This window comes from Mytilus galloprovincialis, chromosome 2 (genome assembly GCF_965363235.1).
Source record: "Mytilus galloprovincialis chromosome 2, xbMytGall1.hap1.1, whole genome shotgun sequence".
Lineage (NCBI taxonomy): Eukaryota > Metazoa > Mollusca > Bivalvia > Mytilida > Mytilidae > Mytilus > Mytilus galloprovincialis.
In genome coordinates this window covers 8,249,589-8,273,241 of record NC_134839.1, presented here as the reverse complement: position 1 = coordinate 8,273,241, position 23,653 = coordinate 8,249,589, and the positions used below count along the sequence as shown (strand labels likewise).

Below are 23,653 nucleotides of genomic sequence, written 5' to 3'. Positions count from 1 at the left end.
GTGAATTTTTTGTACATTAATTAATAAGGCTGTTCTTATTCGGTGACTAACTATGGTGTATGAGCTTTTCTTATAGTTGAAGGCTGTACAATGACATGTAGCTGTTAATTGCTGTGTAATTTAGTCTCTTGTGAAGTTTTGTCTAATTGGCAATCATACAACATCTTCTTTTTATATATCCAGGACATACAAGAAGATATTAAAGTTATTCAATAATAAACTTGAATAGTGAATAGTGCACAAAAACACAATTCACTATTCATGAATTTTGAATAGTGAAAAGTGAATAGTGAATAGTGAACGTACTTCAGCCCGGTGATATAACCTTCAGCTATTTAACATGATTTAATAACCTTATATCGATTTTAAACATTCTTTGTTAAAATGTGGTTACGCCTGACTTATTTTTAAAATATCTGAAGTAAATGGTACACATTTAAAGTTTAAAAACTGTGTCGTTCACACAGAAAATCGTGATGAAATATAAGAATACATAAACAAAGGCGAAAAATGACAAATTTTAACATAATGCGTCTTATTTGGAACTGTTACTTAATAGCAATTTTGTCCGTTGGACCATCAATTCAATATCCGAAAGGTATGATTTTATTATTTATTTTGATATTAACTTAATTGAACTCTAATCTGCTTTTATAAAATGAACAATCATTCTTCTAAATAAGTACACCATGTACATGTATATAAACTCTCATATTTGAAGAATCAACAACACTTTTATCATCAACAACCATATGCATGTATGTAGTAAGTAAATATTTCGTCGTTTGTGTGAATATTTAATGCCCAAGATGTAACCCGGATGTTTATAAATCATACCATATCTTCTTATTTTTATAAATTAAGAACACTGTTGTATTGCTGATGCGTTTGAATATATTTTTAATACACTGGGGTGTAGGTGTAACGGTTTATTTCTTCCTCTGTGATATTTTATCCTGAGGATAATTTGTCCCGGTAATTTTTTTCCAGGCATGGTATTTCACAGGTTGATTTTTTCCAGAGGAGTGAAAATCTATCTGTGTTATGCGGATAGTATGAACCGGTATATATTTGCCGTACTAAATTTCACAGAACCGTGTGAAATAGAGTCCCATTAACTATTATGTAAGTTACTCACAATCAATATATACCTGACTATAAGTATAAAATGTTTCACAAAGGTAGACCAAATTTGCATAATTTATCAAAGGGAGGTAATTATGAGCAATTTATATTTTAAAGATATTAATATAATATATTTCTGAATCTATTTTATAGTGAAATTTTTCCTTGAATCTGATTTTTTATATATTCATTTATATAAAAAGATGACTTACAACTTGATTTAATAAAACAGATAACATTTCACTGGTAAAAACTATCCAGCTGTTAAACATGTTTTTGTTCCAATATATTGTTATGCTATGATTTATCTGATTTCCATATAATCAACAACTACATCTGTCCCCAGACAAAACTATTTATATAGTTAAAAATATCATCATAATCAAATTCTTCTATTACTGTTAATAGTAGTAATGCAGTTATATTTCGAACTTACTTTTAAATTTATATTTGTACTGAGATCTGAAAACAACTCACTTTTAAATGTATTTCACTAACCTTATTTAATCATGATATTATTTTCACAATAACGATCTTTGAAATTACTTCTGGTTTTCTTCCCTATGTTTCATGATAATTTTCTTTTTAAAAGGATGATATTGATTTGAATATTTCAGGAATTTTTTTCAAGGATAATTTGTGAAATTATTTCCCATTATAATAATTTTTTTTTAACAATTTCGCTTTGTTTCAAATACACTATTATTATTTCATAGTTTTTTTAAAAGACAAGTTTTTTCTAATAACTATTCAATAAGTTAACTACCCAGATAGAATTTCATGGCAAAGGAAAAAATATCCCAGGGAAATGTTTTCCTCCGGATAAAAAAATAACAACAACTACTGTGACATTTTTTCCTCCGGATCAAATTTCACCCGGATATAATTTTGCTTTACATAGGAACATAATCAGTTTCCATTGCTTGAGATGTATGAGTGTGATTGTGTATAAACTGCTATAGCTTCAGGACAATTCAAATAAGATTAAAATGTGAATAAATGTTTCGACCTGATGCATTCAGATGGTAAAATTTAACTTTAATAGTTTATTTATCAACTATCCTAAACAAATTTTTTAATACAATATCTCAATTTTTTTAAACTCTCTAGTAGCGTAGTTGGAAATATCTCGATTGTGAAGCCCAATTCGACAAAGGATCTGGATGCCACTCAGATCCCCAAGTGCCTGAGTGTTGGTTGCAAAACAGCCAATTAATTTATCAATGTCAATGGGCGTCTCTTTGTATGTGTATATATAGGATACATATACCCGAAAGTACTTCTGTTGTCATCTAAGAATGCAGACATGTTTTAATTCGGCGCATGACATTGACACTGAGTTAAGCGTTGACAATGGTCGCTTGCATTGTCAAAGGAATTAGCAAATAAGTGTAAATGTTTGGATACAGGTCAAATTGGTCAAATCCAAACTTTCTGCAAGAGTACCAGAAATGTGTCCCGCTGCTATAGCCCATCACGCTTCCCACCTTTCTACCTTGATGTTAAATGTATTATTACCAGATGGAAGATCATCCACAACCGGACTTAATGACACTTGGTCATGATTTCTCTGACTGTTTATGAAGTCTTTACACTAAATCCAGTGGATGTTTGATGTGGTCTGAATGAAAGTTCAGTTTTAGATGTATGATTTTATTTATTAGTTGTAATTGGCTTTCAACTAACTGTCAGTAGCTGCGAGTATACTCTCAGATCTGTACTTAGTGTCATTTTCTTGTTGGGATGTGAAAGTACCTGGCTACGTTCACATTGTTTTTCGTTAGATATATTTCTATTTGTATCCATCTGGTAAGCCTTTCTCAACGGATTTTTATAGTTCGTTCAAATGTTATACTGTAACAACACTGTTCAAGGTTAGGGAGGGTTGGTATCCCGATAACATGTTTGAACCCGCCACATTCTGTATGCAAGTGCCTGTTTAAAGGAGCCTGTAATTCAGTGGTTGTCGTTTGTTGCTGTGTTACTGTGTTGCATAATTTGTGTTTTCGTTCATTTATTTATACATAAACTAGGTCGTTAGTTTTCTCGTTTGAATTGTTTTACATTTGTCATTTCTGGTCTTTTTATATATGACTACGCGGTATGGGCTTGGCTCATTGTTGAATGATGTTCGGTGATACAGTTGTCAATTTCTGTGTCATTTGGTCTTCGGTGAAGAGTTGTCTCCTTGGCAATCATACCACGTCTTTTGTGTATAATTATTTATGAGAATAAGTGCTCATGATCTTAGAATGGAGAAAGATAGATAAAGTAAAAAATATATAGAGAACTCAACGTCTATGTCATCACTGCCTATCACATGGATCAAATTCTATTGAAGATGAGACCCATTTTACAGTAAATTGTCCATTATATAATGAACAGAGGAAATTATTATTTGATAAAGTTATCAATTTTTTGTACTAATTTTAAAGAACTACCTAATGATAAGAAATATTTCTGGCTGTTCACAAATGAGCATTTACCAACTCTCATGTGCCTTAGAAAATACATTATTAAAGGTTTAGAAATAAGATCCAGATGTAAACAAAATATATGAAATAATATAATATTTTATTGTTGTAAGATTTAATATAATAGTTATATAAAACACATGTTGTGTTAGGCTCTTATCCTGTCCGTAACGTTATAGTTTGGCATTAGTTTTCTGTTTTGCTTTTTCCAATCATATTGTGTTGTTAAATGATACCCTTTATGGGTTTTTGATTATATTAATTCTTATCTTATCTTATCTTATTTACGGTTAATAATTCAAATAGCATTTCCAGGTTGTTTAATAATTTTATCTTTATATAAATAAAAAACACGGAATTTGATTTTTTTGTTTTGGGAAATTAATACCGCAGCTCAGAGACAATAATAATCCTCATCCCCTTCAAAACAAATCAAAACAAAACAAAACAAAACAGAAAAAGGTAAAAGAAACAGAAACAAACGCATTAAAAAAACAACTTTAATTATGTATAATCACCGAATAAGAGATTTGTCTCGATTTATCACAATCTGTTGGTGCTTACAAACTCCAAAATTCTTTTTTAAAAGATTGGTGATAAAACTGTAAACCGAGAAAAGAAATATCATTTAATGACATTTATAATTTTACATAAAACAAAAAGGTTTTCTGGTGTCACGAAATTACGGTTTAGGTTAATAACATATATATAATGGATATTAACAGCTGTATGTTTTTGTTTCTTTTTAGCTGACTGCTTAATAGATGTTGTCTTTCTATTTGACGAATCGAGTGCAGTTCCTGATGCAATGTTTAACAAAACTTTGAGGACAGTAGACGCAACATTAAATATTCTCGATGTCAAAGAGATGGGTGTTAATGTTGGTGTCAGCTGTTATGCCGACACTGTCCGACAAATATTCCAGATGGACTACTTTTACAGTAAAACAACTATAAAGAGTAAAATAAACGGTATGAAAAGACAAACAAATGTGGGGCTAGTAAATATCCAAAACGCATTGAACCGAACATGCAGGGTAATGTTTTCTTCTCGTGCAGGCGGTCGTGCAAAAGCTGTTAACTATCTTGTCGTTATATCACCAATGACCTCTGTAAAAGACGCTGAACTTGATGCTGTTGTTGCATATTGTAAATCACGCTCTGTAAGAATTATAAGTATTACAGAAGGGTCTAGTTCTGTGATATCTAATACCATAGCCTACGATTCCACTTACCAATTTGAATTGAAAGACGAAAACACAGTTGCCAAGAGCCTCAGTACACTCATACGGGACAATGCCGGCTGTAAAGAAGGTGCGTATTGCTATCAATGTCATTTCATTTTGCTTCTCTATATATACGTTTATTATCTCCTTGTACTCTTATTTTGTTACGATCGAATATTTGTGTTCAATATATATTTTTCACAGTTCAATTTATGGTTCTCATTATGGTCATGTCGATTTTATTCAAAAACAAATTGAACGATTAGGATGGAGAGAAAACCAGCAATATTCGTACAGTGTCGGACAAAATAAAATTTGTTTGTACTCCCTACGAAAGAGGAGAAAATTTCGGCAAGCCTCGCTTTACTCTCTGTTTCTATTATAGACCAAACGCAAGAATATTTTATAAACGACAGAGGAGAAAACGTCTTTTGTATGTATTACAGTAATACGCCGAGACGTGAACTATAATGAATTCCACTACCGTATGTTTATAGTCCAAGAAATAAAAAAAACTGACATGACACTTGTATAGTTATAAGGTTATTTTCATCCGCTATTATTGGCTGATCCAGCAGGGCTTGGGGCCTAGCCCCTCCCCTTTCGTGGGAAAAAGGAGTAGGTCCGGTAAGGACCGATTTTGGCCTCAAATTTCAGGTTCACCTGACGAAAGATTTTGACTACTTTTAAACACTTAAGTGTCTATTTCATTTGAATCAATCAGTTTATGTGAAAGATTTTAACTGATTTAGTCATTAAAAACGATCCGATTCAAGCTCAAATATGAAAAATCTATCAAATACGCCGAAAAATGTCACTTTCCAGTTGGTTTTTGTCAAAAATGAACGTGGCCGCATTCGTATTCATCCTCAACCTTTATATATATTATGTATTATAATGAAATACAACTTACATTTCAATATTAAGGAGGAACACGAATGCGGCCACTTTCGTTTTACACGAAAACCGTCTAAAATTTAACTAAAATGCTAGAATTGTGAAGATTTCAGTAATTTAGCATGACTTTATGGTGCTAGTACCCGATATATGTGCATTGTATTGTCAAAAACAACCCATATTTGTGTAGCAGAAGCATTCTACTGTCCAATAAGTAACTAAAAGTTTACATTTTAACATTTTTGTAAAACTGCTATATTTTGGGGCCAAAACGGGGTCTTACTGGACCTACTCCTTTGGTTGATTATATAGGGAATCACTGACTGAAGCTTGGCTGGAGCGCCCCCGCCCCCCTTTATTAAAAGTTCTGGATCCGCCACTGGCTATTTTAATCTATTCTACACCAACCTCGTACCAGATCACAACCTCAAACTTATGTTCATGTGTTAATTATAATAAAAACAGTATGATTATTTGCATTATTATATTTTTCAACATTGTAGTTATTGACAGACTTGCTAAATGGCTAGAAACAATTATATTTGGTTCTATAGCTCTGATTACCTTTATAATGTGCCTACTCTGCTTTCTACAAAACAGGTTAGTATCTAGTACCTAGTGACTAGCATTATTATAAACTTACTGTGTTATAAGATTGCTGTGTGACTTGGTGAACCGGCGCATGATTGCTTAGCATTATTTGCGTGACAAATCTACTCGCTTTCGCCAAACAACGATTTCTCAAACTGCGCTTCCCATATTTCAAACATATAAGAATAAGATTATATAGTATGATTACCAATGAAACAACTCTTCACACAAGACCAATTGCAAAGACAAAGAAAATAGCACTCTATAGATCACCGTACACCTTCCACAATGAGTAAAACTCATACCGCATTTTTTATTCAGCTATTATATAGGTCTTCGAATTGACAAATGTAAAACAATTCAAACGAAAACATTAACGGCTAGATCTATGTACAAAATAATGAACGAAAAAAAAATGTGATATACAGCAATAAACGACAACCACTGAATAACAAGTTTCTTTTTGTCATGGTCCCGAATACAAAGTCTGACATGCAGTCATTGAAAAACTGCAAAACACAAAACACATGTACAATACAATAATCCTTATATATAGTTTGTACATAATTATGATAAAAATACAACACATAAAGCTGTTTAGAGTTGTGAAAAGTAAAATAACAAAAATACCGAACTCCAAGCAAAATGCAAATCGAAATGTCCCTTATCAAATGGCAATATCAAAAACTAGAACACATCAAACGAACGGAAAACAAATGTCATATAACTGTCTTGGTACATGCATTTTCTAAAGTAGTAAAAGGGGGATTAAATCTGGTTTTATAGCTAGCTAAACCTCTCACTTGTATAACAGTTGCATAGAATTCCTTTATATTGACATCAATGTGTGAACAAAACAAACAGGTAAAAATGTCAAAATTAGGATTACAACAGTCAACACTGTGTTATGAAATCGACAAGACAAATACAATAAAACATACGATGCATACAAGTACATTCGTGCACGGTGCATTAAAACACACAGCACGTGTAGTTCAATAATATAATCTTAGTAAGCACGAGCAGCAGCTTTGGTCTAAGTAAGCACGAGCAGCAGCTTTGGTCTAAGTAAGCACGAGCAGCAGCTTTGGTCTAAGTAAGCACGAGCAGCAGCTTTGGTCTAAGTAAGCACGAACAGCAGCTTTGGTCAAAGTAAGCACGAGCAGCAGCTTTGGTAAACAGACCTCCTTACTACATTACTTCACATGCAACACTGCATTTAAAGTTAAGGCAGTAACATAAAATTGATAATTTCATTTTCACATCAAGCTTTGAAACGGCAATTCCTTGAAATTATTAAACTTTTAAATGGTCAAAAAGACGTAGTCATAAATTAATTTACATAATGTAAATGCAAAACACAGAGTAATCACAATTTCTTTCAGCAACATCGTATTATACACAATGGTCTTGGGATCTGATACTTTATGTTTAGTAGACCGTGTAATTTATTTCAGAAACGCCAGTCGTCCAGTTCATGCCTCCTCGATAGATGTGTGACATTCTTTGTTTCGAGCGTTACTGATAGGTATTTTGTAGACGAAACGCGCGTCTGGCGTAAATATAAATTTTCAATCCTGGTATCTATGATGAGTTTATTTGCTTTCAACCATCAAGGGGGAGAGAATACAAAAATAATCAATACCTCAGTCTGTGACTATGTTAATAAAATTGATTTCTTTTATGAAGAGCAACTGGGTTTTTTTCCTGACTGTATATAATCATAGTGGAACATTGTGTATGCTACCTGATTATAAACCTTTTTTATTTATTTTTTTTCATTTTTAGATATGTAAACAGAATGAAGGCTGCTCAAGAAAAGTACAATGTACCAGAGAAAAAGACATAATCTAGTTGCTGATTTGAGTTACCATATTACCGTATTCAATGCAAATAATCAGCCAATAAAGTCTTATTTGTTCACTTTGATTTTTAATAGGGAATATTGTTACAAGCCCATTAACACCTACAAAGCTTCTGTGTCTTGCATTTTCATCTAAGTAAGCCTTTGATTCTGTTTTCGATTCATTGCGTGTACATAGATATCAGGAGATGTGGCATGAGTGTCAATGAGACCACTCTCCGTCCAAGTCGCAACGTGTAACAAGCAAACAATTAAAGATCAATGTACGTCCTTTAACACGGAGCCTTGGCTCGTTCACACTGAACAGCAAACTGTAAAGGGCCCAAAAATGACTAATGTAAAACAATTCAAACAGGAAAACCAATGGTCAAATCTATTATGTATAAAACGAGAAACGAAAAACACATTTGAATCACATCAACAAACGACAACCTCTGAACAATAGGTTCCTGACTTCGGACAGGTGCGAACTAATGCAGCGGGTTTGAACATTTTAACAGGGGAAAACCTTCGCCCTAACCAGAAACAGTAGTGTAACATTACAACACAGAAAGACGAACTGTAAAATATCAATTGAAATGGCATAACTCGATCAAAAAGACAAATAGACAAAAACAAGAAAACATACACTGAACGAATACATCTATGACACAAAATGAGTACAATAATAATATAAAAAAAGAGGTGATGTTAAATGTCTCAAAAAGACAACTATAACCTGGGACAAAAATACGTTAAGTAAATTAACGTAAACAGATAAATTTGAACATTTAAATATAATAATTTTGTTGTTATGAGTACGGAAATATTTTTTCACAAAATAAATAAAATATGCTGTTCATAGTACGAGAGCAGAAGTGAAAATTTACCATCATATATACTGAATACTTATTAAATGTGGTACATATTAAATAGGTGAGACGAGATATAAAACAAAATAAATAAACGTTGAATAGCGATAGTACATTAAAAATTGTCAAAATGTCAAGTTAACACGAATGGACATGTATGTGTATTTCACAATTCCACCCTTATTACTCAAACATGGAGTAAAGAACCCCGATTCTGATCATCATCCTTACTTAGGTGGCGGTTTCAGGCGTATGTCATCAAGCTGTAATCAAGCACATGTGCCAGATACAGAAACACAAGTTGAAAATTAAGTTTTCTTCAATTTTGAAAGCAAAAAGAAAATAAATCGCAATGTTTAATGGTTAAATGAACTTAATGTACCCTCCTGAATATAAAAAAAAAGAAGATGTGGTATTGCCAATGAGACAACTCACCACAAGAGACCAAACGACACAGAAATTAACAACTACAGGTCACCGTACGGCCTTCCTTCAACAATGAGCAAAGCTCATACCGCATAGTTAGCTATAAAAGACCCCGAAAATACAATGTAAAACAATTCAAACGAGAAAACTAACAGCCTAATTTATGTACAAAAAATGAACGATAAACAAATATGGAATATTAATAAACAAACGACAACCACTAAATAACGGGCACAGGCACATACATAAAGAATGCGACGGGGTTAAACATGTTAGCGGGATCCCAACCCTCCCCTACCCTGGGACAGTGGTATAACAGTACAATATTAGAACAAACTATGAAAATCAGTTGAAAAGGCGTAACAAATACTACAAATACAAGTGGACGTGGCCGGGTACTTGTACATCCCATCAACAAAAAGACAGATCTGAGAGTACTCACAGTGAAGTTTATCTGTGCTATTATACCTGCGTGTTTATTTAGTGTATCCACACATGATATCTGATGGTTTTAAATTTGACATGAAAATGCAACAAAATTTCATAAAAATTTCTTATATTAATAACACCTTACTATAGTTGTTGTTTTAAGTTAAGTTTATTCATATTGGTCCACTTCATCTATATTGAAAATATGAATAAAGTTTAATTGTGAAATTGTGATAACGGCCCAACAGTGGGTATAAATTGATAAAAATGTTAAAATCATCAGAATTGGGTAATTTCAAGTGGCTGTAGAAAAAAAAGTACACCACCATATGATTTTTGTCATCACCAATTATCTTTTTAAAGTCTTATAAACGAACAGAAACAGGTTAAGAATAGAAGTTCAATTCAGCATTGTTTGGCTCCTCAGAGGTGTACATCCTTAATAATATAACAAGGATGTTTTTCTTTTGGGAATTGGACCGGAAGTTTACACTGGCGGGGTTGAATCAATTGTAAGTCTGCAAATAAAACAAAAAAAAATATTAAAAGCCAGACAACGTAGCTGAAATTTGTTACTCTTGGCACTAAATTAAAACATGCACACTAAAGAACACACAAAAGCAAAGGGACAGTTCCTGTATTTCTGTTCTTCACACTAGCACCAGTTTGAGTGGAATGCGTTGCAAAATGAGTATGACTAATTCTTGCTGATGTTGCATTAGTCCTGTTCAATTTAATTAAGGAATAAACTAAAGTGGCTTGAAATTTCATGTAACATTCCCAACGTACAAACATAGATGAATGCAATGAATAAAAAGGTTGTGAAATGTCTATTTTACATTATTAATGTTATTGTGCGTTGGTTTATGGATTTCCAGACGATACGCATAGTGGGAACAAAACAATGTCATTTGCCATTATGGATAGTATATAACCAGCTAAAGAAAGACTTATCTAAGATCTACTGATGAAACCACTTTCTAGCATCACTGCCACTTTTCTTGTACTCTTTTGAAAGTCATCCTACGCCATACGACTGACTCTAGATGAAAATTACAGGCTTGAAAAAGTCTTTCACGACTACATGCTAGTTTTTTTTTCAACTTGTAAAATTCATTCTAAGATTTGATTTCGACAAAACTCATGAAAAAAAGACAAATAAATGCGGTAAGTCTCCTAGCTTAACAGCATTTCCATTCACAAACTCGTGTGTTGTAAAAATGTTCAAAATATTATTATGGCCAGCACTTGAAAAGAACATCAAATACATTTTGTATATTTGTGCGTTTAAATAAGAAGATGTAAGTAAGCTAGTAGTCTGTTGTTATTTATGTATTATTGTCATTTTGTTTATTTTCCTTTGGTTATATCTTCCGACATCAGAATCGGACTTCTCTTAAACTGAATTTTAATGTGCGTATTGTTATGCATTTACTTTTCTACATTGGCTAGAGGTATAGGAGAGGGTTGAGATCTCATAAACATGCTTAACCCCGCTGCATGTTTGCGCCTGTCCCAAGTCAGGAGCCTCTGGCCTTTGTTAGCCTTGTATTATTTTTAATTTTAGTTTCTTGTGTACAATTTGCAGTTTAGTATGGCGTTTGTTATCACTGAACTAGTATATATATGTGTGTAGGGGCCAGCTGAGGGATGCATCCGGGTGCGGGAATTTCTCGCTGCATTGAAGACCTGTTGGTTATCTTCTGCTGTTGTCTGTTCTATGGTCGGGTTGTTGTCTCTTTGACACATTCCCCATTTCCATTCTCAATTTTAAGCTTCACAACCACGAATCATTGGAAATTTGGCGTACAGGAATTCCATATTTTTGCAATGTTGATACTTTTGAAAAATAATTGCCGATATTATACAGCTTGACACTAGCAATTGGCGCAAAAGGGCAGTGCCTATGATTAATTCAGCTGTGGAGAATCGTCTTTAAAAATTGAAACTGGTCGTTACGAAAGATTAGATTATATAAAATAAAATATTGTGCTTCAATTGAGATGATATAGAAGACGAAAAACATGTATTGTTAACATGTCCATAAAATGAAGATTTAAGACAATCTTTATTTATCAATATTCATCAACATATTAATATGTTTTTTAACTTTTCAGATGATGTTTGGAGCTCATTTGCAATAATCTGCCCTCATGGCTAATATTTTATTACTACAAAATAATAATCTATATCGTTGAAATTTAAAGACGATATTTTTATGTATATGTATTATTTTTATCCTTGAACGTGCATGGTGATATTGCACTTTTATGTTTTATGTAAATAGCAAAATTATGTTTTATTCTGATGTTTTAATATTGTATATAGCAGTCTCTCCTAGTTCTTTCAAGAATTACGCATGCATCAAATATTTTATATGGTGTATTAGGTGTCATATTGTGTTAATACTTGTACAGGCATGTATGTCGTGAGACACTTAATCTAATCTAATAAAATTGAGAATGGAAATTGGAAATATGTCAAAGAGACAACAACCCGACCAATGACTATTTACTTAACCTTGTAATGTTTTTTGCTTATAAAAATGAGTTTCATAACAGTTCATAATAATTTTAACTCAATTATGCCTTTACTTTTAAATCTTTCATATATCATAATTAACTAAATTGTAATTAACACCTGAAAAAGGCGACAATTTGAGCATTACTAATTAGTTTTGTCATTTGATTGAGTAGTACTTCGACTCAGATTGAAAGGGTTTATAAATACGGGAGAAAACTGTCAAGTAATAGCAAACGACGATTAAAAAACCTGCAAGATGGTCAAGAATATGCAAACATTATGTTTTATTATTTTAGCTGCACTAGCCTGTGATGTTTCAAGTACAACTATGGGAGAAGACAACTGTAAGTGCAGCAATTTATTTAGGATACGGTTGCAACTAATTTTGGTATTCAGGTACATTTAATTTTTCAAATGTACAAAATTAAATTCAAAATGGTGTTAACAGAAAGTTACATGTATTTTATACAAAAAAAAAAACCCACAAAAAATACTACTGAACAACATATTTTTAAAAAGCTTCCAATACATTTTTTTTTATATCATTACAAATGTAAATCTTTCACTTTTCGTTTTTTTAATCGGAGATGGTGGAGAATATATAGTTTTAACTTTTTGTGACTTGAGTTATGCCGCTTTGTCCATATTGACGAATTTGGAAAAGCACAATTTTTTTTTTTAGATTTTCGTCACCTCAACATACAAATATGCCAAACTTAAAAAAGATCAATTGTCACACATATGTGTTCGATACATTTAAACTAAACATACTATTATTGAGTCCCAGATAGAATTATGAAAACTGACATAAGTCACAAACATTTTAACAATGTAAAATAAAATCTGAACGGAAAAAAGAACGAAACTTTTTTTTTTAGATTATTACTTTAAGTACGACAAAAACATATACATGAAGCTAACATCTTTTACTGCCATGGCGGAAACAAACAAACAAATCATTCGAATTTCTCTAACTGTTAACAATACCAAATAATTAGAGTTGTTAATGGCAGTTGTGGTAGGGGTCCTTCATACGAATAATAGACGTAAAAAACTGACCTCATATATAAATAGCATGTTTATTATACATTTATACTTAATTTCAATTTTTTTTTACAGACAGTCCAAAATTTAGCGATGGACTGCCAGAGTCTGTTGAAATCAGTGGTCATCTTGGAAAACACGTCAAACTTCGGTGTAAAATAGATTCTAATCCGGGTTCTTTTATCATCTGGTATAAAGAAGAAGACGAAATTAAATCATCAAAACGGTAAGAACGTTTCAAAACACTTAGTCCAAATATTAACGACACCAACTAACAAACATTCTATATTAAACACAGTCTAGAATAAAACACATTATGTCGTACTTCTACCTTCTCGACATGTCCCCGCTCGCCTAGTTCTTAAACCTCATCAACTTTAGATAGCATCGTACAAAGACTTATTCTATTCTATTCTACCATATAGTGACCGCCTTCAACAAATTGAAGATTATGTCACAGGAGGAAACTTACAACAAGACATAGATTGAAAAAAATGTTACAATTTTTAAAAATACGAAAAAATTAAAAAAATATAAATTGTTTTGTATAATAAAGTAAGATGTTGTAATTGAGTTAATATTGATGCTTTGAAATTGAAGATTTGAAAGAGTCTACTGAAGTGCAATTTACAATGTTATCCGGTAGTTTGTTCCAGTCTGTAATAGTTCTTGGAAAATATGATTCTTTTCTGTACTGTGTTTTGCAGGATGGAATTTGGAAACTGTTCGAATTAGAATGTCTTGTTTGTCTTTTTTGTGGAATTAATTTGTTATTTTTAGGAATTGCAACCTTTTCGTGTTCAATTTTGTAAAGCATTACCAATCTGGAGTCTTTTCTTCTGTCAGAGAGACTGCGCCATTCAAGATGTTGTAACATGTTACCAGCGCTTGAGGTGTTTCTGTATTTGTTGGTAACAAAACGCGCAGCCCTCCTTTGAACTTTTTCAATGCTATCTATGTCTTGTTGTAAATATGGATCCCAAACAGAGCAAGCATACTCTAGTGATGGTCTTACTAGGGACTTATATGCTTGCTCTTTAATGGATGTTGAACTTATGTTCAGGTTCCTCCTTAGAAAGCCTAGTGTGCTATTAGCTTTCTTGCATATGTTGTTAATATGCATATCCCATTTAAGGTTGGAACTGATGGTGACCCCAGATATTTTGCTGTTGTTACATGTTCTAAAGAATGATTGTGTAATGTGTAGTTAAATGTGATTGGTTTTTTATTTCTGGTGACTGAAATTACATTACACTTATCTGGGTGGAATGCCATTTTCCAGGTAGTTTCCCATGATGCCAGTTTGTCGAGATCTTTTTGTAGTGTTAATGCATCGGAGTTTGATTTTATTGCCAAATAAACTATTGTGTCGTCTGCAAATAAACGTACTGTAGATGTTAGACCAGTTGGAATGTCATTAATATAGTACAAGAAGAGACTTGGTCCAAGAACTGACCCCTGTGGAACCCCTGACTCAACTGCAACATACTCAGATTTGACTTGGAATTTCAACAGTTTTATTAACTGTTCAACAGTTCAAAGATTTGACTTTCGACATGATTTTGCGTAAATATAATGCGTTTTGTTAAGTAAACGTAATGCGCTTGTTGTGTAAACGTAATACATTTTTTTTTGCGCAAACGCAACGTAACAATTAACTCTCTCTTCATCATTATGAAATCTTTTTTGTGATTTCAAGATTATACATTTATTTATCATATATTTCGTATATTTAGTAGTAAATATAGTAGTTTTTAATTTTTGATAAATAGCCTTGCTGTTTAATCCATATAACGCAACTTTGATGCGCACCCTTTATCATACCCTTTATCACACCCTTTATCACACCCCTACTCAGTTTTTTTTTTCATTTTTACATAAACTCTGTTTTAATTTTTGCAAGCTTCTTCAGAATTTTTTTCCTCAAATGGGTCCTAAATGAACGGTCATTCGGGCGTGACGCAATTTATTGAATTATGGACGCCATTGTTTGGAATGTAAAATCAGAAACGTCCAGTTTTCTGACATATGAACTATAAAAAAGAACTTGAAGTGAAATACAATACAAAACAAAAAAACAAACAAACAAAAAATAAATAAATAAATAAGATATTTCTAAAACAACAACACGCAAATTGTAAGGTAGCCCATGTGCTTCGGATGAGTAATTGAGCAGTTCCTTTAAAGCTTTTAAATCAAATCAAAAGAAGAAATGAAGGTAACCCATGTGCTTGGGATCAAAAAGCAGTTCATATATAAACTCTCCTGTTAAAATATATGATAAAGCGTATAAAACATGGCAAAATCCGTATAACATGCGTATCGCCCTCAACCAATATCATCCCTCGGGACTATAAAAGGCCCTCTGGCTGATATTGGTTTCTCGGGATGATACGACATATGATACGGATTTTGCCATGTATTACTATCTATGTAATATTTGAAATCTGTCATACTTTACAGACTGTTTGAAGTTTTTTAAAAGTGAAGTTTTGTTTTTCTTACAGGATTCGCATCTATAAAAACTATTTGTTAATAAAGAACTTCAGAGCCGAGGATGCCAAAGAATATTTCTGCAAAGGCACAAATCCTTTCGGTTCCATTGTCCGAAGATTTTTTGTTTCAATGTCAGAAACTGAACAAGAACATGGTAAGAACTTTTAAGCTGTTAGTTTATTGTAGAACACATACGCTCATATCTATTGTTCTATATATGAAGTCATGAATTAATACGATATTTATAGTATGCTTAGCCAAGCAAGCATAATAACCTTTCATTTCAATAGAGTTTTTTATTCGGCGATGTCCCATCACTTATGGTTCATTGACTTTACAGGCGAGACATATCTCTGTGTCAACAGTTTATGTTATCATCTAGCTGTTGAATCTGTGTTTTACCAGAAGCCATGTGTGAATAACCAGTGTGTGAATAACAGTTTATTCGAAATACAGTTGAAAAAGGAATAACTGCGGAGTCCGTCAAAAATAATGTTTAAGGGAGAGCGAAGAAAAATCAGAAATCTATTACTGAGAAACTAAATTGTATAAAAAAAATCTAGCTGCTCTCAAACCCCTAGATCTGAGAATAGTATAACATATTATGTGTTATAGAAGTCTCCGCCTCAATCGACTCCTAAAGCTAAAAATTTAGAAATCTAATTCAACTGTTACTTTGTTTGTCTGTTGGTATAATGAACCACGATGATGTTTAATTTCAGACACAACAGAAGAATTGGGTTTGATGAAGGACCAACTATCAACATTAACACGAAAGTTTGAAGACTTGTCTAATAACAATGTACACATACATATAAACAAAGACAACGACGACCAGTCAACCACAATGAAAGGACAACATATTTTTCTAAATCTAATGTTGAACGAGAAACAATCACATCAAGATAAAGCTATAATTGATGAAGGCAAGTATTTTTATTTTTTTTTATTTATTCTTAAATGTTGAGTTTTAAAGCATAATATAAATTAATCTGTTTTTGTTTTAGTCAACTTCAGAAGTTTTCCTGACTTGTTGTCTTGTATACTTTTAACCGAATATATAAATGTCCATGTCTTTTGACTTAAATGCCCTTACTTTTTTCAATGAAAATTAATTCAAACTTTAAATTTGTTTAAAAATCAGTCAACATCTGCTTCAGAAACTAAAATCTTTCAATTAATTTTTAAATTGATCAGTATACTTCTGTTACAGGAACTATACATACATATCTTGAATAAAAAGCTGTCGCTGTTTCATTATCTTATACTGGTTTATTGCATGCATTTACACGTATATATTTAAATTCCAGAGATCCATGCGAACTGTGAAATGGTAACCAATAGTAACTTTGAAGAATTTGGACAAATCAAGGGGAATGTATACTTAGTACAAAAGGTATGACTTAAACAAATTACGTATATAATCGACAGACCTCGGGTGAAATACGTTGCACTCCTTCTTTGTTGGAGTTACGGAATCGACCGAAGTTGCAATGACTGCAGACGAATCTATGAAAAGCTGTGACGGACAAGTGGTTGAATTTTTAAAATAAGTAACTAACTTAGTGAAATCTTCCTTTAAAGTTATCAACTTCCTCAAACCAAATTTAAGTTCTCGAAATGTGGAAGTCAGAAGGCTTTTATCACCTAAGTTTTGCAAAGGCCGACACAATTTTGATATTTTGGAATCGAAGCAACAGTAAGGTCCAGCATATTTCTTCTAAAATAAGATTTTTTTTCGCAGAGAACTCTGTTAAACTGCACAACTGGTGTGTCAATATGTGGATTATGTTGTTTAGACACATGCAGTATCGGCGTTATTTTGCAAATAACTGAGGCCTTTATAATCTTATGTCGTTTGGGATAGCAACAACAAATACACTAGATTCATTTAAAGTGTATTATTTACCATCTATACCAGTATCGAAGAATTGACCATCTTTGCTCGTGAAGGTTTACGATTGAGTCCCCTCCTCTCAACTGTAAGAGGAGGGGACTTTATCGTTCTCCTTGGCTGGTTAAGTTAATAATTGTTAAAATTGGCAAAATTCAGTCTTATAACTGCTTTCCTAGCGAATTCAAAAAGGGAGGACAAAACTTGTCAAAAGGACATGAATCTAATAATTTGAAAAATGTACTTCAACTTTTCCTTAAAAAATGTCATTATATATATACTTTTTTGTTAATCATTACAGGAAGGCGGTCCAGTTCATGTTGATGTTCATCTGAGCGGATTTGAAATGAGAGAAGGAAAGTCTCACAAACATGGCTTTTCCCTTCACGAATACGGAGACATGAGTAGATCGTGCGATTCACTTGGTCTGGTATATAATCAAAAGAAACCCAGGTCAGTAAAACTTACTTAGCCCATCAGTGAATTATAAGTTGTTCATATAATATATGCAATATCATAATTCTAATACATGGTGTTGGACCGAATGATTACAATAACTTTACAAATGATTCTAAGGTTATATTCTACAGAAATGATATGCTTATTTTAACGCCGCTTCATAGCATTGTAAGTGTTAGTTTTCAAATAAATAAGGTCTGTATGGGTTGATATAACAGATAATAATATGGTAAAAACAGAGATTATAGGTACCAAAATAGAAAAAAAGAGAAAAGTAGGCAAAAACGAAAATTGCCCTAAGAATAGAAGAATGTACAGAAATGCACAAGGACCCCTTTCCCAAAAACCAGACTTCTATCAGTAATACAATGAGATTAAGAATTGAATGAAAGACTTATTTATCTAAAAGCAAATACATTAATGGCATTTTATAAAATGACAAACATCTTTTTAATTTTCAGACACCGGAGCAGTCGAAATAGCATAATGTGTGACGACGAAGGAGAAGTTCACCTGAAATACATGGATAAGTCACTATCTCTACATGGAAAACATTCTGTGATCGGCCGAAGTTTTGTGGTAAGTATAGAATTTGCTGTTAGTACTATTGTATTAAGTAAACAGCACTGTATAAATGACATTTAGTGTCCGGAACGCTTTCCAGCGTTACATTCATCAGAAACTTTAAAAAAAAAAATGAGACTGGAAACGGAAAATGTTTCAAAGAAACAACAACTCGACCAAAGAGCAGAAAACAGCCTAGCACCACAAATGGGTATTCATCGCACCAGAGCGGGCATGCTTCAGCTAGCCCGTCCCTTAACAAAATGTGAACTAGCTCAGAGATAATGAGAGTCCCAGGTTAGGCTAACATGTTAAACCCTCCCAAGTCAGGAGCCTGTACTTCAGTGGTTGTCGTTTGTTTAGTGTTACCTATTTGTGTGTTCGTTCATTTTTTGCACATAAATTAGCCTGCAGTTAGTTTTCTCGTTTGAATTGTTTTACATTGTAATTTTGGGGCCACTTAATAGCTGAGTATGCGGTATGGGCTCTGCTTATTGTTGAAGGCCGTACAGTGACCGTAAGTTGTTAATTTCTGTGTCATTTAGTCACTTGTGGATAGTTGTCTTATTGGCAATTATACCACATCTTCTTTTTTTTTTTTATATCATACCATAATCCAAAACGTATAAATGAACTAACATTAAAAATCATACAAGATCTAGACTAACAAAGGCCAGAGGCTCCTGACTTGGGACAGGCGCAAAAATGCGAGATCTCAACCCTCCCCTATACCTCTAGCCAATCTATAAAAAACAAATCCAGCAATACGCACAGAAAAAAATCTGCTGAAAAGAAGTCCGAGTCTATATAATTTCAGAAAAGGTAGCAAAAGAAATAGAGCAAAATGACAATGATACATAAATTAACCAAGGACTACAAGAAGGTACTGACATGCTAGCGCTAGACCTCAATAAAACTGATTGAAAGATTGTCTTCATCATATGAATAACAAGCACAATCCCTCCTGTTATGATATAGTATATATAATAGTAGCATACCATCATATAATATATGAGAACAAAACCCGTATCATGCCAACAACTGGTTTTAGAATAAATTTGTTTATTTACGATGCAAAGACCATAGAAGTGAAGAAAGACAACTTTTTAAAGCCAAGGATAATATAAGATTTAAAACAGTAAACGAGGTATTATGTTTGATCAGAAAGAACAGAAACTTATTTATATCCAAATCTATCAAATTTCCCTTACTGATTTAAAACATTTATAAAAAATCTATAAATTTATAAACGTTGAAACCGTCTTTAACAAATAAATGTACACACGTGGAAGTCTTTTTTTTTATACACGGAATGCCAGAAGAATGGGTGATACCATTTCACTTTTACGGCTCTTCGTTTGCGCGTGCACAAATGTTCGAGATCAGAAGCAGTGTCTTGCGGCGAATATAAAAAAGAAGATGTGGTATGATTGACTCATATGAACCAAAAAAATAACTAATTGCTTTTATTTTCAGGTTTATGATGATTCTGAAGGGAGGAGAATTGCGTGTTGTGTTATTGGAAGAGCTGAAATTCATGACCACGATGAAATGGACATGGAAAAGATTCATTTTAGTGAAGAACTTATAGAGCATCATGATACACCCACGGGGGAACCAATCCCATTCAGACCTGACCCCATGTTTCCAGGCAGGTATACTACGGACAAACCAATTCCATTCAGACCTGACCCCATTTTTCCAGGCAGGCAGACAACGGATAGACCAATTCCATACAGACCTAACCCCAGGTTTCCAGACAGGGATATCACGGAAGAACCAATTCCATTCAGACCTGACCCAAGATATCCAAACAGGGATATAGCACACTTTATTGACGAATAGTAACAGAGACACACAATTTATGTACAGAAATCCTTACGTTGTTTTAAGATCAACTTTTATGTTTAATTGAGAGTTGAAAATGTGTAAAATGATACAAGTATATTAATGTCTTCAAGCAAACACTTGCTTAATGATTAATATTCAACAACAGACCATAACATTTGTGACCTTGATGTTATTTGCTAGTAAAATCTCATCCACAGTTTAAATAAGACTGATTGTCGTGATTAATTAATCTTTTTACTTTACTGTAAATACTGTTAAAAATTATTTGAGGTTAAAATTCAAGTTTTTATTCTTAGAATTGTACTTCGTTTTACAGATGGATGCCATAATTGATCATCATTAAACAAAATATAGACTTTTTATTCTTTGTAATTGTATTAATATAAATTAAAAACAAGTATTTTAATTTTAGTGAAAAAAGCGTTTTATAGAATAATAGTTTACTTTGAATGGTCTTTTGGAAATATTTTATGACAATATTTTTATCACCCTGTATTCAGAAGAATGCGTTTTATAGTTGTTTATAAATGATTGCAATTTTGTTTATATTTTTATAATAAAAAAACTCGAAAAGATATTTAGCGTCATCTTTTTGTTTTACATCGGATTACCGTGAGGGCATTTCGGTATGTTGCTGCAGACATGTCTACCCACGTGACTTTCGTTTTTGACTGATAACGGAACGCAAAATAACTTTCGATATCGGTTGTTACAAAAGTCATATCAATTTCATCCATAAATATTCATGAAAATAATTTTCAAGATCTCGGGTGGTCCTGAAGGATAAGCAGATCCTGCTGCTCATGTGGCACCCGTCGTGTTGTTCATGTTATAGTACGAAACCGGGACTAAGTCTCATTCGGTAGGTCACATATCCGCAGTCATCTGTGAAACGGATATTCCTTAATGGTCAACCAACTCGTGATAACGTCCACAACATTTACGAAGGGTAATATTTCAACTTCACCAGTTGGAACTCTTAGTTTACGTTAATAGCTTCCTTGTTAGCAGTAAGCCGCTATCAAGTTAATTATGATAAAGAATATGAGCCGGGAATATCGTATTAATTGAGAGATATATTAGACCGTTAGTTTTCTCAATTGAATGTTAACAGTTTCATATTTTCCATGTCGGGGCCTTTTATAGACGACTATATGGTATGTATTTTTCTCATTATTGAAGGCCGTATGGTTGCCTAGAATTGCTTACAACCACTTTACTTAATATTGGGGGATATAAACATGCAGTTGTCTTATTGGCAATAAAACATCATCTTATTTTATATATATATATATACCTATGACTACCTGTATATGAAAAGTAACAGCAAGAACCACGATTTGTTTGATTTTCTATTGAAAATGTGTGAGGTACAGATGTATTATGCTTTACAGTAAAAGTACTAGTAGGTAAAATAGCTAAATAATTCGTTCTAGACAATTCAAATGCATTCTCTTGTATTTGTCATACTACCATCGTGTAAATATAGATACACCACATCGATTCACGTTCTCAAAACATATTGTCAAAATATGTGAATGCTAAGCTTCATTTATAGAGTCTCGTACCGTGAAATACTTTCGTACCCGTCTCTAATTAACTAGTGGCATGGATCTGCAAAACTCATACATCCAATTACTAATACCAATAGGGTTAATTAACAAGTATTACAGTTAGCTTTATTATTGGATCATAACCACAGTACCACTTGACACGACCATTAAATCGATAAAATGGCGATATGTAGTTATCGTTGCTTTGACAATTCTTGAGAAGTCTTAGGCGCTTTCAACAGACGCTGGGCACCAAAATGATTGTTTTTCTAAGACTCGATTTTTGTTCACTACATATATGCCAACCCTCCCGTTTTGAGCAGGAGACTCCTGGGAGGTAGGTCATATATTCGCTATCATCTGTGAAATGGATATTCCGTAACGGTCAACCAACTCGTGATGGATATGACGCAACGTTAGATATTGCTACTACTACGAAAAATAGCGTTAAGTAACTATTTGACGGGGAAATTTTTATAGAAATTCTGAAATAAATATTTCAACTTATACATGAAAATAAAGATTGATTCTTGAATTTTCACATCATGATATAGAAAGAATAAAAATATAATATTCATAGTCTTAGGAAGACACAGATTATCCGAAAAAGCGTTTACTTAGAGTTGTCCCATGTAACAAACTCGAAACATAAAACTCGAACAATTCGCGAAATGTCCACGCAACTCTTCGAAATTTGCATGAACATTCTATGACGTGATATATTTCAGTACTGGTTAACATGGCTGTCTCCTTTTAAGATTTGCATACATATTTTCAAAAGAATATGATGTACGGAAATGTCCCATCGGAAAGTTAATTTTGAAACTTGAAACATTTCAGTTCAAAAATAAAATTTTGACAGATAATTTATTAAATTGTAAGCACGATCGTTTTGTACTAAGTGTAAGCTCCCACAATTCGAATTGAAAAATAAATTGAGCTTCATATTCAATTCAAAACAATAGATTTGCAATGTCTTGCGGAAGTGTCCGAGTTAAACTTTCATGCCCTCACAAAACTTTTACGGCCAAAAAAACAGAGATTTGATTTCGTGAAGATTATTTTTTGGCTTTGATAACTATACCAATAAAAAGTACTTTTAAAGTTGATGTTGGTACACCAAATAGCATTAAGATTACAGGGTTATCTATAAAAAATACGGATTAATGAAAATGTCTTGCAAGTTTGTCCTTTATCATAATTTGACGTCGCCACAAGCGTAATATGCTAGACATGAACTAGATATGCGTGTTCCTTCCGCCACTAGATATAAATGTCCTGCTTTCAACAAAACGAAATGATACACACATTACAAAAATACAAATCTATATATAAGACGATCAAAAAGTAAGAAAACGTCAGTATCATAACTATAAGCTATTGTATG

General features: G+C 32.8%; 1 protein-coding gene and 1 long non-coding RNA gene across 3 annotated transcripts; both read left to right on the top strand.

The window, feature by feature from the left end:
* Positions 1 to 409: 409 nt before the first annotated feature.
* LOC143062802 (uncharacterized) lies at positions 410 to 8,235 on the top strand. Its single transcript, XR_012974850.1, has 4 exons — positions 410 to 598; positions 4,349 to 4,912; positions 6,225 to 6,321; positions 8,101 to 8,235. It is a non-coding gene; the product is annotated as an uncharacterized LOC143062802 (long non-coding RNA).
* A 4,377-nt stretch (positions 8,236 to 12,612) lies between these two features.
* On the top strand, positions 12,613 to 21,290 carry LOC143062801 (uncharacterized). 2 transcript variants are annotated; one of them, XM_076234603.1, is made up of 9 exons: positions 12,613 to 12,749; positions 13,525 to 13,675; positions 15,957 to 16,099; positions 16,668 to 16,871; positions 17,256 to 17,341; positions 18,141 to 18,292; positions 18,760 to 18,877; positions 20,339 to 20,495; positions 20,550 to 21,290. In XM_076234603.1, exons 1-9 carry the CDS (start codon positions 12,662 to 12,664, stop codon positions 20,705 to 20,707), a joined length of 1,257 nt encoding a protein of 418 aa, XP_076090718.1. In that variant the 5' UTR covers positions 12,613 to 12,661; the 3' UTR covers positions 20,708 to 21,290. The 2 variants fall into 2 exon arrangements, with proteins under 2 accessions (XP_076090718.1, XP_076090717.1); XM_076234602.1 differs by having other exon boundaries at positions 20,339 to 21,290.
* The last annotated feature ends 2,363 nt before the right edge of the window (positions 21,291 to 23,653 follow it).